Below are 16508 nucleotides of genomic sequence, written 5' to 3' on the forward strand. Positions count from 1 at the left end.
AAAAACTGGCTAACTGATAGGTCTCAAAATATAACTGTAACGGGAATCATCATCAAGCAAGTGTGTCTCTACTAGGATCCTGTAGGGATCGGTCCTTGGCCTTATGCTATTTAACATTTTTATCAATGATCAGTTTTATCTGCACTTGAATCAGCTGCAGCCCTAGTCACAAAGAGAATATCAAAGAGAATATTGCTGACAGGAATGGGTTGGGATTTCAAGGGACACCAGAACTTCCCTCCACATCCTTCAAAAAAGATGAACAAGACAGATTTCTGAATTCTTTTGAATTATTGAGGGGCTGAAAACATAAGAAACAGCATATAAGTCTTTTTCCTAACTTCTCCAAATGGAAAAATCTTAAAGTCAGCTTGTTTGGCTGAAAATATTTGCATCACCTTGATTTTACTCATTTCAAATTTAACTTTTCCTACACTTCAGTTTTTCCTTTCCTGTTTTAAAGGAGACACTAGTTGCAGACTCTGTCACCTACAGATGTCCATATGGACTATGAGAGGAGTGAAGGAGACACTGTGATTTTACCCAAAATTGGCAAAATTAATAATAAGCATGTTAAGGGCAGGGCTACATGACCCCTCTCTTTGAACTGTCCATTGAGCTGGTGAAGTACTGAATGTTGTACCCATTCTAATGGCCAGATTCTGCTTGGCCCTAATACAGGTGCTCACTTGTGGCAAGGGTGCAAGGACCTGTCAAGGTTCCTCCCCCACTCTGAACTCTAGGGTACAGATGTGGGGACCTGCATGAAAACCTCCTAAGCTTACTTTCACCAGCTTAGGTTAAAACTTCCGCAAGGTACAAATTAATTTTATCCTTTGTCCCTGGATCTCCACTGCCACCACCAAACCCTAACTGGGTTTACTGGAAAACGTAGCTTGGACACGTCTTTCCCCCCAAAATCCTCCCAACCCTTGCACCCCACTTCCTGGGAAAGGTTTGGTAAAAATCCTCACCAATTTGCATAGGTGACCACAGACCCAAACCCTTGGATCTGAGAACAATGAAAAAGCATTCAGTTTTCTTACAAGAAGACTTTTAATAGAAGTAAAGAAATCCCCTCTGTAAAATCAGGATGGTAGATACCTTACAGGGTAATTAGATTCAAAACATAGATAATCCCTCTTGGCAAAACCTTAAGTTACAAAAAAGACACACAGACAGAAATAGTCATTCTATTCAGCACAGTTCTTTTCTCAGCCATTTCAAGAAATCATAATCTAACACATACCTAGCTAGATTACTTACTAAAGTTCTAAGACTCCATTCCAGGTCTATCCCTGGCAGAAGCAGCATATAGACAGACACACAAACCCTTTGTTTCTCTCCCTCCTCCCAGCTTTTGAAAGTATCTTGTCTCCTCATTGGTCATTTTGGTCAGGTGCCAGCGAGGTTACCTTTAGCTTCTTAACCCTTTACAGGTGAGAGGATTTTTCCTCTGGCCAGGAGGGATTTTAAAGGGGCTTACCCTTCCCTTTATATTTATGACAGGACCCTTCCCTGACTTTTGAATAGCTTACGTAGTGGCCAGAGAGAATTTCAATCCCTATGCTCAGATGCACGTAAGGCCTGCTTTCTCTCTACTAGTGGTATATGGTTCTAAAAGGGGTAGGGCGGCAGGGCCACTGCTCCATCCTTCTACACAATAGGCCATAGAGCTGACAAGCCATGGACTGGGGAAAATGAGCTGCAACCAAGGAGGATAGTAGCAACATTCATTCAGACTCTGCTTGCCAGGGATGTTTCAGAAGGGATTCTGCAACCTCCTTGCCTTACTTGACACCCATATACTGGGCAGGTACAATCTGGCATGAATTGTTTTAATAAAAATTCAAACCTCTACCTTCGCAAGTTGGAGGTTGTGACCATTCCCTATTTATACAGGTGACATCATTTGGTCCATGACTTTCAAAACCTTCATGACACTGATACTGAACTCTTTCAGCAGGCCAATATCTTCTGTATCTTTGGTCTATGATCTCAGCATTGGCAACTGCAGGTTGATCTCCGCATGTTGCATCTGAAAGGGGAGATTTATCAATGTGAAACACTTTTGTGGAGTATCTTATACTTTATGGCCCATAAAAGAAAACTCCAGGCACTCTCATAACAAAGGTAATGAAACAAATCTGTAAATGTGAGATGAGAGCATTTATTCTGTATTCCTTATTCAGGCAAAGAAAAAGTCACAGGCTGCAGCACTGGACTCTATATTGTGACAAATAAGTAAATTGAAATATGTTAAAACAACCTGCAGAACTTTTTGATAGTTTTAAAAATGCATTTAAGTTCTCTTTTTAGCAGCTGGGAGGAAAAACAATTTGCTTTCCTATTCTGTCCTTTTCCATTTGACAAACAACAAATCCTCTCGCAGCTCCTTCCATATCTGAAGTTATCAGCATTTGTGTATCAGTCTTGCCAGTGAATGAAGCACAGCCATGGAACAGAGTTTGGTGTTAACTTTCTGCTCCCTCTGTTGCCTCTGCAGGAGCAGAGGACAAAACAGTCAAGTATCCTAAAGTATTTATCGAGTCTATCAGTATATCTATCTGATGCAACAAAAGGCATGTGGTACTGTGGGTAGCCAATCCCAGTGTATTCTGCACTGCCTTCAGGTGCACCTTGTGGGGAATTGTCCCTGTGTATTGTGTAGCAATCACTGTATATTTAGGGATACCTATAGACTTCTCAGGAAATCGTGGGTACTTGATCCCCAAATTTCTACAATTTCCCTTGTTCCATCCCATAATATACTGCTCTCAAGCTCCATTTTTGAATTGGCTGCTGCAGTCTCCTTAAAGTATCGATCTACTCCAGCTGTATCTCTGACTCAGCTCGATAACTGAAATAACCTTCTCTCTGGTCTTGACAAATGCACTCTTGATCTGGTCATATCCATTCAGAATTCTGCTGCAAAGATCATTTTCCGATCCCATCCCTTTGAACATGTCACCCACCTCTTTTAATCCCTCCACTGGCTCCCCGCTTCACTATTGCATCAAATATCCCACCATCTGTCATTCACTATCAAACTCTCAATGTTCCTCTCCAATCGGCCCATGATGCCAGCCTCCACTGCCCACGTGTTCCATTTTCAAACTAGCACCTTCATGCTTTTTCCCATGCTGCCCCTCACATATGGGAGACGCTCCCCATAAACATTCACAAAGTAACCTAATTATCCTCCTTCAGATCCCACCTTTAAATTCTCCTTTTCCATGATGCCTACAAAAAAAATTGACAACGTAGGCCATTGGTGTGCTGATACCACTGTCTGTCATGTTAGCCAATAGTGTCTTCTTGTCTCCTTGTACTCCCAATACACTCTGTAACCATCTGTTGACTCTTGTCTTATACTTAGATTGTAAGCACATTGGTATAGGGACTGTCTTTTTGTTCTGCGTCTGCACAGAATCTAAATCAATGGGGCCCTGGTCTATGGCTAAGGATCCTAGGAACTATACTAATTCAAATAAATAATCATCATCATCCCCTGGGTATCTGAGTGCCTATAATATTATAATAGGTTCCTGACAATTAAATCAAACTACACACTGTACCTTGGCATTCAGGTAGGTGGGTCCACTGCCCTCTTTTACATGTTACCTCCTGTGATCCAACAGCAATAAAACCTGGGTGGCACTGATAGCGCACTGTTTCACCAGGTTCATAATTAGTCTTTATGCTACCTTCAGCCTGAGCATGGGGGACATCAGGTGCATCTCTGCATGGCATTTCTGAAAAAATAGTCACACAAATTGAAAGTGAGTGAAACCCGCTCACAAATTACCTTAATTCAATAAAGCCAGTTTAACAATGTGCTCAGATACAAAAAAGCTGTGCCTATGGTCTTCATGGGCCCTGCAGGGCAGAGCGCTAGAAGAGGTCTCATTTTCTCAGAGAAGTAAAAAAGAGGGAGCAATCACTGGGACAGAAGATAAGTTTCACGAGGCAGTTTTTAAAAACCAAACATTTTTTTTTAAAATAAATACCTGGGATCTAGCCCTGTTGCCCTGTCAGACCTTTGAAATTCCTCAGAAGACCTGAAAGCCACAGAACCAATGGTGGAGGGCTGGAAAGGTTTGGCAAGTCTGGTTCTGTTCCAGAAGTGACTCCACAGAACCTGAAGGTAACCATGGGGGCAGACCTTAGAGAGTTGTTAGAGGACCTCCTAACAACACAAACCCCTTTATGACCAGGAGAGGGGCCCAGCAGAACAATCTTCCACTCTAGATTACAGTGTGCCGACTAACATCTTTGACACTGAGGTGGCCTAACACGAGGACCAACTGTCCAGGGATGTTGATTTGTTTCTTGGCCAGACTGTACAAATAGGTAGCAAATATCTGCCTCCTGTCCTGACTGCCAGACACTAGCCATTTGGTATGCAGCAGGGGTTATGCCTTCACCATTGCCATGTGGCACCATATTTAGACAATGTCATAATCTACAGTTAGGACTGGTCCACCCATCTCTGGGACTTGGCCACAGTCCTACAGTTACTGCGAGATGCCAGTCTGATGGTGAACCCAAGAAACTGCAAAATGGGAAGGCAAAAGATTAAATAGAACAGCTAGTTGATAAAGTGGATACCATTAATGAAGGCTCCTTCGAACCCACAAGGGGAGAGGCAATTCTTGGCTGAGTCCTAGGTGGGGCACAGGATCTGGTCCAAGAGGTGAATTTAGCTAAGCACTCAGTAATAGCGACAATAATGTAATTAAATTTGCAAAAAGAAAAGGAGTACTTGTGGCACCTTAGAAACTAACCAATTTATTTGAGCATAAGCTTTCGTGAGCTACAGCTCACTTCATCGGATGCATACTGTAGAAACTTCAGAAGACATTATATACACACAGAGACCATGAAACAATACCTCCTCCCACCCCACTCTCCTGTTGGTAATAGCTTATCTAAAGTGATCACTCTCCTTACAATGTGTATGATAATCAAGTTGGGCCATTTCCAGCACAAATCCAGGTTTTCTCACCCTCCGCCCCCCCACACAAAAACTCACTCTCCTGCTGGTAATAGCCCATCCAAAGTGACCACTCTCCTTACAATGTGTATGAAAACCAAGGTGGGCCATTTCCGGCACAAATCTAGGTTTTCTCACCCCCCCCCCCAAAACACACACACACAAACTCACTCTCCTGCTGGTAATAGCTTATCCAAAGTGACCACTCTCCCTACAATGTGCATGATAATCAAGATGGGCCATTTCCAGCACAAATCCAGGTTTTCTCACACCCCCCACCCCCATACACACACAAACTCACTCTCCTGCTGGTAATAGCTCATCCAAACTGACCACTCTACTTACAATGTGTATGATAATCAAGGTGGGCCATTTCCAGCATTGTAAGGAGAGTGGTCAGTTTGGATGAGCTATTACCAGCAGGAGAGTGAGTTTGTGTGTGTATGGGGGTGGGGGGGTGAGAAAACCTGGATTTGTGCTGGAAATGGCCCACCTTGATTATCATGCACATTGTAGGGAGAGTGGTCACTTTGGATGAGCTATTACTAGCAGGAGAGTGAGTTTGTGTGTGTGTGTTTTGGGGGGGGGGTGAGAAAACCTGGATTTGTGCTGGAAATGGCCCAACTTGATTATCATACACATTGTAAAGAGAGTGGTCACTTTGGATGGGCTAGTACCAGCAGGAGAGTGAGTTTTTGTGGGGGGGGGGGGGCGGAGGGTGAGAAAACCTGGATTTGTGCTGGAAATGGCCCAACTTGATTATCATACACATTGTAAGGAGAGTGATCACTTTAGATAAGCTATTACCAACAGGAGAGTGGGGTGGGAGGAGGTATTGTTTCATGGTCTCTGTGTGTATATAATGTCTTCTGAAGTTTCTACAGTATGCATCCGATGAAGTGAGCTGTAGCTCACGAAAGCTTATGCTCAAATAAATTGGTTAGTCTCTAAGGTGCCACAAGTACTCCTTTTCTTCTTGCGAATACAGACTAACACGGCTGTTACTCTGAAACCTGTAATTAAATTTAACATTCTTGTAGGGGGGGGAAATACCAAAGACACCCACCATACTAGCATTTAACTTCAAAAAGGGGAACTACACAAAAATGAGGAAGCTAGTTAGGCAGAAATTAAAAGTAACAGTGAAAAGAGTGAAAAGCCTGCAAACCACACAGAAACTCCTTTAAAACACCATAATAAAGGCTCATACTAAAGGTATACACCCAAATTAAAAAAAAAAAGCAGTAAGAAGATAAAAAAAAATGTCACCAAGGCTAAACAGAGTAAAAGAGGCAACTGGAGGCAAAAAGTCATACTTTAAAACTGAAAGTCAAATCCTATTGAGGGGAAAATAGAAAAGAGCATAAATTAAGGAATATTAAATTGCCGAACTACTAACTGTGGTATGTAACCTATCACTTAAATCAGCCTCTATACCAGATGACTGGAAGATAGCTAATGAAACACTGATTTTTTTTTTTTTAAAAAGGCTCTAGAGGGAATCCTGTTAATTACAGGCTGGTAAGCCTAACTTCTGGACCAGACAAATTGGTTGAAACCATAGTCAAGAACTGAATTGTCAGACACATAGATGAACATATGTAGGGGAAGACTGAACACAGATTTTGGAAAGGGAAATCATTCCTTACCAATGTATTAGATTTCTTTGAGGGTATCAACAAGCTTGTGGACAGGGTGATTCAGTGAATATAGTGTACTTGGACTTTCAGAAAGACTTTTGACAAAGTCCCACACCAAAGGCTCTCAAGGAAAGTAAACAGTCATGGGATAAAAGGAAAGATCCTTTCCTGGATCAGTAACTGGTTAAAACATAGGAAATAAAGGGTAGGAATAAATAGTCAGATTTCACTATATAAAGAGGAAAAAAGCAGAGTCTCTCAAGGACCTGTGCTGTTCAACCTATTCATAAATGATCTGGAAAATGGGGTAAACAGTGAGGTGGCAAAGTTTGTAGATGATACTAAATGACTCAAGATAGTTAAGTCCAAAGCTGGCAGCAAAGAGTTACAAAGGGATCTCACAAAACTGGGTGACTGAGCAACAAAATGACAGATGAAATTCAAAGTTGAGAAGTGCATAGTAAAGCACATTGGAAAACATAATCCCAACTATTCATAGAAAATGATGGGTTCTAAATTAGCTGTTACTACTCAAGAAAGAGGTCTTGGAGTCACCATAGATAGTTCTCTGAAAACATCTGCTCAATGTGCAGCGGCAGTCAAAAAAGCTAACCGAATTATTGGAACCATTAGGAAAGGGATAGATAATAAAATAGAAAATATCATAATGTCACTATATAAACCCATGATACCCCCACATCTTGAATACTGCATGCAGTTCTGGTTGCCCCATCTCCATATATTAGAATTGGAAAAGGTACAGAGAAGGGCAACAAAAATGATTAGGGATATGGAACAGCTTCCACATGAGGAAAGATTAAAAAGACTGGGACTGTTCATCTTGGAAAAGAATGACTGAGGGGGGAATATAATAGAGGTCTATAAAATCACAAATGGGGTAGAGAAAGTGAATAGGTAAGTTTTATTTACCCCTTCCCTAACACAAAAACCAGGGGTCACCCAATTACATTAATAGGCAGTAAGCTTAAAATAAAAATAAGGAAGTACTTCTTCACACAATGCACAGTCAACCCACGGAACTCGTTGCTGGAGGATATTGTGAAAGTAAAACAGGGTTTATAAGAGAATTAGAGGGTAGGTCCATCAATGGCTATTACCCAAGATGGTCAGGGATGCAACCCCATGGGAGTTGGAACAATTTTTATAGTTGGGTGCCAAAAGCCATTGAACAAAACTGTAAACCCTGTGCATGATGGAAACCACTTAAAGACAGGGGGTGCTGCTGCAACCTCAACATCCCTAGTTCAAGTTACTCCATGCTCTGGTTATCCCTACACCTCTGACTGCCAGAAGCTGGCACAGGACAACAGGAGATGGATCATTTGGTAATTGCCCTGTTCTGCTCATTCCCTTTGAACCATCTGGCACTGTCCACTGACAGAAGACAGGATATGGGGCTAGATGGACCATTAGTTTGATGCAATATGGCCATGTTTATCGGCCAACATACCTGTTCCAAGCATCAAAAAACAGGTGTGTCCTTCCTGGGCCCAGTCTGATATTATGGACAGTTTGTGCTAATTTTTGCCTCACTGGCAGCACTTCTCATAGACCTTATCGAAAAGTGAGCCTCAAGACAGATTGGAGTCACCTCAGTGAGACCAGGTGTCTCAGGAGATGAAGAGAATTCTCTGCAGTAAATGCTTTCTGCACAGCCCCGACTTCACACGGGAGTTTATTTTACAGACCAATGCCTCAAAGTGAGCACTGGGTGTGGTCCTTTCCCAACTGTTCCAAGGTCACTAATACACCATCGTCTACATGAATAGGAAGTCCCTAGACAAAGAGATTTGGTACTCTGCCCTCAAAAAGATTTTTGCCCATCCACTGGGCCATGAGGGTGCAAGTACACTACCTGTTAGGTACCCTGTTTATCTTGATCACTGATCCTATAGCTCTGCACTAGCTCCTGAGCAGTAGAACACTGTCCAGGAAAGGAACATTATAACACTGATTTCTGTTCAATGACTGAGGAAGATGTAGGCACAATTATTGAGTGCACCAATGGATCTAGTCAGAGCGGGGAGATATGTGATGGGGTGTACTACCCCTTTACGGGACAGTCTGGTGCTTACAACCAAGACAACCTGGGTGTAAACACGGGCTGCTACAGATTGCAGGCCTATTAGTCTTTAGGTCACTAGCCTGACTAGGGCCCTAGAGACTTTGCATATCTGACTATAAGTTTTGTTGCTCTGACTCAAGGCTCAGAGATCTCAAGGGCCGTAAGAATGGGTTAAGCAGTTCCTCCCCAAGCTGACACCTAAGGGAAAGGGAGAATAAGCCAGCCTGCCTCCTAGAACAATAAGAAAGCACTAGGAATTCTGCCAGAAGGGGTCAGTTTGGACGGTTGGTTTTTTAAAGGGGACACACATTTTGTTAGTTTGGTTTTGGCCTCCCCCTCCAGGATCCTATACACACACACTCCTCCTGACTGATAGGGGGCTGGGGTGGGGATTGGGCTTCCTACAGTACAATACCTCCCTGGGCCAGTTTTCCTCCACATCATCCCCAACACAGGCTAGTCACTAAATGCCATAATTTGGCTCAGGTAACCTTGCCTGTTATTAAAGTTGCTGGACACACTCCATTATAAGACCCTGTTTTCAGGTGCTTACGACTTTGTCAAACATTAATTGTTGCAGATAAAATTTTCTATGCTGGGTGTCACTCAGTATGAATTGTTTTTGAAAATATCTGCTAACACGGTTTAGCCATTTATAAGAAGGAGATTATAGAAGGAAAAAAATTGTTTTGCTAATGTTAAAATAATCTTACAGCTGTTTTGTTAAGAAACTAAGGCACTTGGATGCTTTGGGGAAAAGACTTGAAACTTGACTGGAATGTCCACCTGGTATCAAGAATGTATCTTTTACTTCTCGTCCAGAATATTCACTAAAATTTGGCAAGTTATAAGTTTATGTAAATCTCTGAAATTTCAAAGGCCCAGTATAGATCTGTTACAATTTGACAGCTAAATTCTTTGAAGATCCTGTCCACACTGAGTGTTTTCTAGGGTTGCAGGGTCTGAGCAGGACTTCACTGCTATTGTTTTTCCTAGCTTCTAGGGTCCATAATGGTTCTGAACATCAAAACTGAGACCACTGAAAATTGTCTCTCCTGCATGCTCATTCCCCACAGTGATGGTGCCCAGTCAACCTGGAAAAGGAGAAGCAAATAGAATGACTGAAATACAGTGGGGTGAAGAGCATTGATGAGCAGAGCCAACCTGTAAGGATGGAGATAAGAAGAATCAGGAGAGGCTCTGGGGTGGGGTTAAGGAGTAATAAATATGGGTTGCAGGAAGAGCATTGATATTAATAATAATTTGTATTACACCCACAAATATATTTGGCTGTTCACAAAAGACAAAGAAATACTTGGTACCTGTCCCAAGAAATTTACAATCGAAATATTAGACATGACACAACAAGGGCAGGGGCGTGACAAACAGCAGAGAGGGTCTGGATGAGGAAGGCTGAGGGTCACAACAACATGATCTTACAGTTACTCAGGTCAAGAATAAACATTTTCATGATAAGTCATCTGCTAGAATTGGTATTATAACACTAGCTTATAGAAATCAAAGGATTTATTGGGACTCTGCAAGTAGTAACTCCAGCACAAACAGGCAGAGCTAAAACTCCTTACTAATGCCCTGATCAGATATAACAACATATTAGAAACAAAAACAAAAAAGCAACAACTTTGCACTAAGATAAAGATACAGCACCACCTGTGGGTGACGGTTCTATCTATACTAACCACTACACTATTTTTGAATTTCTCTTAAGCAGAACATGATCATGTTTTTGAAGTATTTTAGCCAGGAGCCTGAAAGAACAAAAACGCTGCTTACTGTTCAAGATACATCTTGGAGTGGGCATCCAGTTATTCTTTGTGCATGTAACTTTTGCTTGCTGATTTTCGGGGACATATTCATGATCACACACATATGAAATTTCTTCACCTTCTTTGTAGTATTTCTGCCATAGAATTAGGAATCTACCATTTGACAACCAAATGGGAGAACACTTTTCTAAAGGAAAAAGGTTTAGTATGGTTAGCCGTTGGACAGCAAGTATTTAAACTGGGGTGGGGGGGAATGAGATCCTTTGGCTTTCCACTTTCTGTCAAGCCTACCATTCTGTGCACCAGGTATTCTATGCTTCAGATCCCTCATTAAAATTCACCTCTTTCACTGTCACATCCTATGTCATTCTGACCACCAATGTCTCTAAACCTACTGATCTTGTACTGGAACAGCTATGCTGTGCATTATGTTGACCTGAATTTGACTGTAAACTCTTTGGGGAATGGATCTTGTCCTTGTTTGTGCTTTGTGAAGACCCATACATGCCCACAGCTCTATTTAATTAACAACACTGTACCAGGTTGTGGTGACCCCCACTTCTCTCTTCTAACTTTTCATGGGAAGTAGCTATTCCTATCCGCAATTTTGTAACTAATCTAATGGAGATTTTCCTTTAGTTTTTCAAAGGGTAGAATAAAAGTTTTCAAACATCAAGACTTCAAAAATGAGCACTTTACACATTGGGGGCTGGAGGAGTAAAATCTCATGATATTTCTGCCACTTCTAACATAAAAATAAAATAATCTGTACTTTCAAAACCCATACAGGGCCAATTAGTGTACATTCCCCTCGCCTACTATAAGTGATCAGAATTTCAGTTTTGAAATTAGTTAGAATCGTCTGTGATGAGTAGTGGGGAAAACAGGGCTGGAGACTCTATGAGGGGCCAGGGAGCAGGGCTGGACAGACAGTCAGACATTTATACATGCTCCATGGAAAAAAAATATTCATAGCAGATGGAGAAAACTTGGGTGTAGGTAACAGATTTCTCCAACTGGAACGCAAAGTTTTCCACTTAGAGTGGATCTGGCTTTGTAAAAAGCTTTGTGCACAAGACTGGGAAATCTTAGATATTGGCTAAAGACTTTATGGAACAGCTGTGATGCTTTTAGGTCTCTCAGACTCCCCTGGTCTGCGCCCAACCTCTGAATTACTTTCCAGCCCAGAGCCAATTCTCCAGGTACTAAGTGTGTTCCCAGCACATACCAGTTCCCAGAATATGCTGAGAAATAGATCTGGACAGGGAACCATTTTCCTATTTCACATTAAGACAAAACCTGAGACCTTTTGAAAATTTTCATAAAAAATATGAGAGAGAGAGAGATGCTCATCCCAGAAAAGCCAAGTGGTAGGGCACTTACACAGTAAGTGAGAGACCAAGGTCAAGTCCCTGCTTTGCCATTCTCCCACATCCCAGCTAAGTGATCTAATCGCTGCCCTCATCACTGATTATAAGCCACTGGTAAAACTACTGGGTTCAAAGGCGATGCACTGCTGGGATGGCCACACCTCATAACCAAAGAGCAAATTAGCCCTTACTATTTCAGGAAACTGGAGTTATCCATGGAGAATGGTTGTTTTCTATGGGGGCTATGAGTAGTAATAGCAAAATGTGAACAGCAAAAGATGCCAGTGGAATTACATGAGCAGCACCAAAGAGTAGTAAAAATGAAAGGAGTGGCCAGAAGTTATTTTAGTTGGCTGGCTTTAGTTCAAGATATAGAAATGGAAAGTAGCCAGCATGACTCCTGCAACAGCCACTGAAACATACCAGAAACGATACTATGTCACCCATGAAAGGGGGCTATGAAGCCTGTCAATGGCTGCACATTGACTTTGCAGAAAAATAAGCAAATTTATTTAGTTGTGGTTGTTGCTTATTCTCGGTGGCCAGAGTTGGTGTACATGACAACAATCTCTTCTGTTTGCCATCTACAGGTTACCTACAGAGCTCTTTTCAGATAATGGTCCATAATTTATTTCTGAGGATTTTCACACATTTCTATGGAAAAATGTGTGGAAGCATATTTGGTTGGCTACCTATCACCCAGCATCAAATGGATTGGCCGAGTGTTTTGTGCAGATATTGAAACAAGCATTAGACCAAAATAATGGGGGACATAGTGCATTGCAAATTTCATGTTCTCATATAGGTCTAGCTCAGTCTGTCAGCTGAGTTTTTTAAGACTTTAGTTAGGTACTACATTTGATTTACTTAGACCAGACTTACTAAGAATACTCAATGAAATACAGCAAACAGTCAAAAACCCACAATGTAAACCTGCCAGGTTTGTCTGCATAGGACAGGCAGTGTTGGTACAAAATCACAGGAGACGGATGAAGTGGGGAAAAGGTGTGGTAAAGCAGATATTGGGACCACTGACATGTTTGGTAGAGGTAAAAGAGGAGACAATGAAGAGGCACACTGATCGACTGTTACTAGATACAAGCTCAGCATGGTTATAGGATGTGGCCTCTCAAGTTAGTAAAGAAGGTTGTACATTTTGTTGGCCAGAGGAAATGGTGCTGCTAGAAGGTAATGGCTGAAAAAGAAGGGGAATGAGCATGCTCTTGCTGAGCATGATCCATAAGGAACAGGACAAAGGTCAGGTGTCACTCACTCTTCCTGGCAGTTACCACTGGCCTCAGTGAAATCACAGACCTCCCACATGGTTACATTTATGAAATTTTTTACTGTGTTTGTTTTAATTGAGGAATTCACAGCGGAGGAGTGTGCTGTTTTGAAAACTGTTGTCATAAATATAAAGGGAAGGGTAAACCCCTTTGAAATCCCTGCTGGCCAGGGGAAAGCTCCTCTCACCTGTAAAGGGTTAAGAAGCTAAAGGTAACCTCGCTGGCACCTGACCAAAATGACCAATGAGGAGACAAGATACTTTCAAAAGCTGGGAGGAGGGAGAGAAACAAAGGGTCTGTGTGTCTGTCTATATTCTGTCTTGGCCGGGGATAGACCAGGAATGGAGTCTTCGAACTTTTAGTAAGTAATCTAGCTAGGCATGTGTTAGATTATGATTTCTTGAAATGGCTGAGAAAAGAATTGTGCTGAATAGAATAACTATTTCTGTCTGTGTATCTTTTTTGTAACTTAAGGTTTTGCCTAGAGGGGTTCTCTATGTTTTGAATCTAATTACCCTGTAAGGTATCTACCATCCTGATTTTACAGGGGGGATTTCTTTATTTCTATTTACTTCTATTTTTATTAAAAGTCTTCTTGTAAGAAAACTGAATGCTTTTTCATTGTTCTCAGATCCAAGGGTTTGGGTCTGTGGTCACCTATGCAAATTGGTGAGGCTTTTTATCCAACATTTCCCAGGAAAGGGAGGGTGCAAGTGTTGGGAAGATTGTTCATTGTTCTTAAGATCCAAGGGTCTGGGTCTGTAGTCACCTAGGCAAATTGGTGAGGCTTTTCACCAAACCTTGTCCAGGAAGTGGGGTGCAAGGTTTTGGGAAGTATTTTGGGGGGAAAGACGTGTCCAAACAGCTCTTCCCCAGTAACCAGTATTAGTTTGGTGGTGGTAGCGGCCAATCCAAGGACAACGGGTGGGATATTTTGTACCTTGGGGAAGTTTTGACCTAAGCTGGTAAAGATAAGCTTAGGAGGTTTTTCATGCAGGTCCCCACATCTGTACCCTAGAGTTCAGAGTGGGGGAGGAACCTTGACAACTGTATTAAAGTATATAAGTATGTTAAAGTATACAAGCACCTTCAGCATAAAACTATGACAGTAAGATCCATGTGGACTTGATCAGTGTTTTCCTGATCCTGCTTGCAGGCTGGAGGGCTCTGTAGGGAAGCATGCAATCTGGATCTAGTAGCAGTTAGGCTGTAAAGAGGCAGCTTGCAGTAAAATGGGGTGAATTGTGCCTCCCTGCCTTGGGGACCAGCCTCCTTTCTCTCTGTGTTTTTGGTTTTGTGTCTTAAAATTTTGGACGCTAAGAAATAAAGTCATGTTATTATGCAACCTTCCTAAAAGGATATTTTGTGTGTTTATCTAACTTCTTTGTTGGTATGCCATGACTAACAAGGGGGAAGTCCTACTAAAGATTTTTTCATGTCCCTGGATTACGAGTCTTGACTGGGAGATGTAAGAGCCAGACTACAAAAGCATTGTTATACAGTCTCCCCACTCCTCCCATCCTGGTTCCTTCAAATGCTGATGATACTCTACAGATTTATTAGTGTTTCATGCTACAATAGTATTTTTAAGAAAAAAATCAAATTTACATTTACTTACTAAGACATTTTGGCATTAGGTCCCAGCCATCTGCAGTACATCTGATTAGATTCGAGGTGCTCTCACTCTTAGATACATAACCATCAAGACATCTGTAGAAAATTGTCACCCCTAAACGTACTGGAAAGTCTTTTTCGCTGTGGTTTTTGTAATAGCCAGTTAATCTGCCATTTTCTAAATGTGGGTAGTCACAGAGTTTCACTTTAAAAGAAAGTTTTGAACATATATATATATATTACAGAGTACATGAAAGAAAAATTAACTTGTTTTAGTCACTCATCAGTTCTCTCCTCAGTTTTAGTACTTTGCTATTTGAATGTTACATTAACTGGAGTCATGAGTTCAGGACATATACAATCTGATGATCTGGATTATTTTACTTCTCACCTCCATAAGCTTTGCCTACCAAGCAGCATGAGACAGCTTTAGAAATTACTGCATAACAGCTTGTTATTCAAAGACTCCAGGAAGGATTACCCTGTTCTGTGGAAACTAATTGGAAGAGGTGGGAGGAGGGGAGAGCTCCGCAAGATTCCACTCACAGTTCACTCAGATTGTTCCATTGGTGCATGTGTTACCGCTTTCACCTGGTGAACAGAGGATCCTGCCCCCAGAACACACATATTGTGAGGGATCTCCTCACAGTACACGACCATCCACAAGTGGGCAAGATGGTACCTTGGAGGTGAGTGATTTCCCACCACACAGAACAAACTCAGTGTTTACTGCAAAATCTGTAGTCTCATTATCAGAGGGTTAATTTATAATGACACTGTTGGGCTTCAAAATTTCTTACACCTCCTCCTGTTTTAGACAGCTTTCATTTATTGTTAAATATCAAGGGCCAAATTCCTCAATTTTTACTTAGTCCCTACTCAACAAAACTCTCATTGCAGCCACAGAGATTTTATCTGAGGAAAGATTAGGTAAACATTTGAGAAAAAACTTTGTGATTTAGCACAGGAAGAACCACCTGGAAAAAAACTGTAACAGTTCAGAATAAATGAAGGTACCAAATCTGAGGGCACAAAACTAGGGCTGTGGTGTATATGAGTGACTCAGCGTCCAAATATGTCCCATAGGGTTTCTTACCATTCATACTGTACTGGTATTGTGCCTGGTATGCTACCATTTTGACAGGTAAAATGCAGAGGTACAAATCTTCCCTCTAGTAGGGTTAATCCTAACACATTTGCCAAGTCAGTCATAGTGTATATGTTCATTGCACAGTTATTTACGACTATCTGATAGCACACCATGTTCTTTTCACAGGGACGTTTTCCAAGACGTTCAAAGTAAACCTTTGCAAAAGGGAAAAGCCCTGCAAGTATGAATCTTTCATTTCTGTTTACTGCAGAAGTGAGGCCTCTAGCTTATTTTAATTTAAATATTTTTACACTGTCAATGATACACATTATATAATCATCGGGATTTTGATAGCTGTTTTAATATGTTTAAAAACTTACAGATACATCTTGGAATAGTAACCAGCCATTCTTTGTACATTCTGCTGTCTTTTCCATGTTGTCAGTTTCAAAGTGAAATCCAGGATTACAATCTACTCTGATTACATCCTCTTCTCTGAGCACTCTCTTTTGGGGCTGGAAGGTTCCATTAGTCACTAATGGGGGATCACATGTAATTTCTATACAGAAATAGACAAACAAGTTGAAATGCAAACAGGACTTTAGGCTATAAATCCCCTTCAGTTAAGATTCTTTATAT

At 41.4% G+C, this 16508-nt stretch overlaps 1 protein-coding gene across 1 annotated transcript in view; it reads right to left on the minus strand.

The window, feature by feature from the left end:
- LOC311524950 (complement factor H-related protein 5-like) overlaps positions 1-16508 on the minus strand; it is a 139835-nt gene that overhangs the window by 71144 nt on the left and 52183 nt on the right. Inside the window, exons 10-11 of the mRNA XM_084636623.1 lie at positions 3579-3755; positions 1862-2038 (exon numbers count right to left, since the gene is read on the minus strand). Coding sequence (XP_084492749.1) covers positions 1862-2038; positions 3579-3755 — 354 coding nt within the window. The remainder of the gene's footprint in view (positions 1-1861; positions 2039-3578; positions 3756-16508) is intronic.

This window comes from Lepidochelys olivacea, assembly GCF_965140295.1.
Source record: "Lepidochelys olivacea isolate rLepOli2 genome assembly, chromosome: 8".
Classification (NCBI taxonomy): domain Eukaryota; kingdom Metazoa; phylum Chordata; order Testudines; family Cheloniidae; genus Lepidochelys; species Lepidochelys olivacea.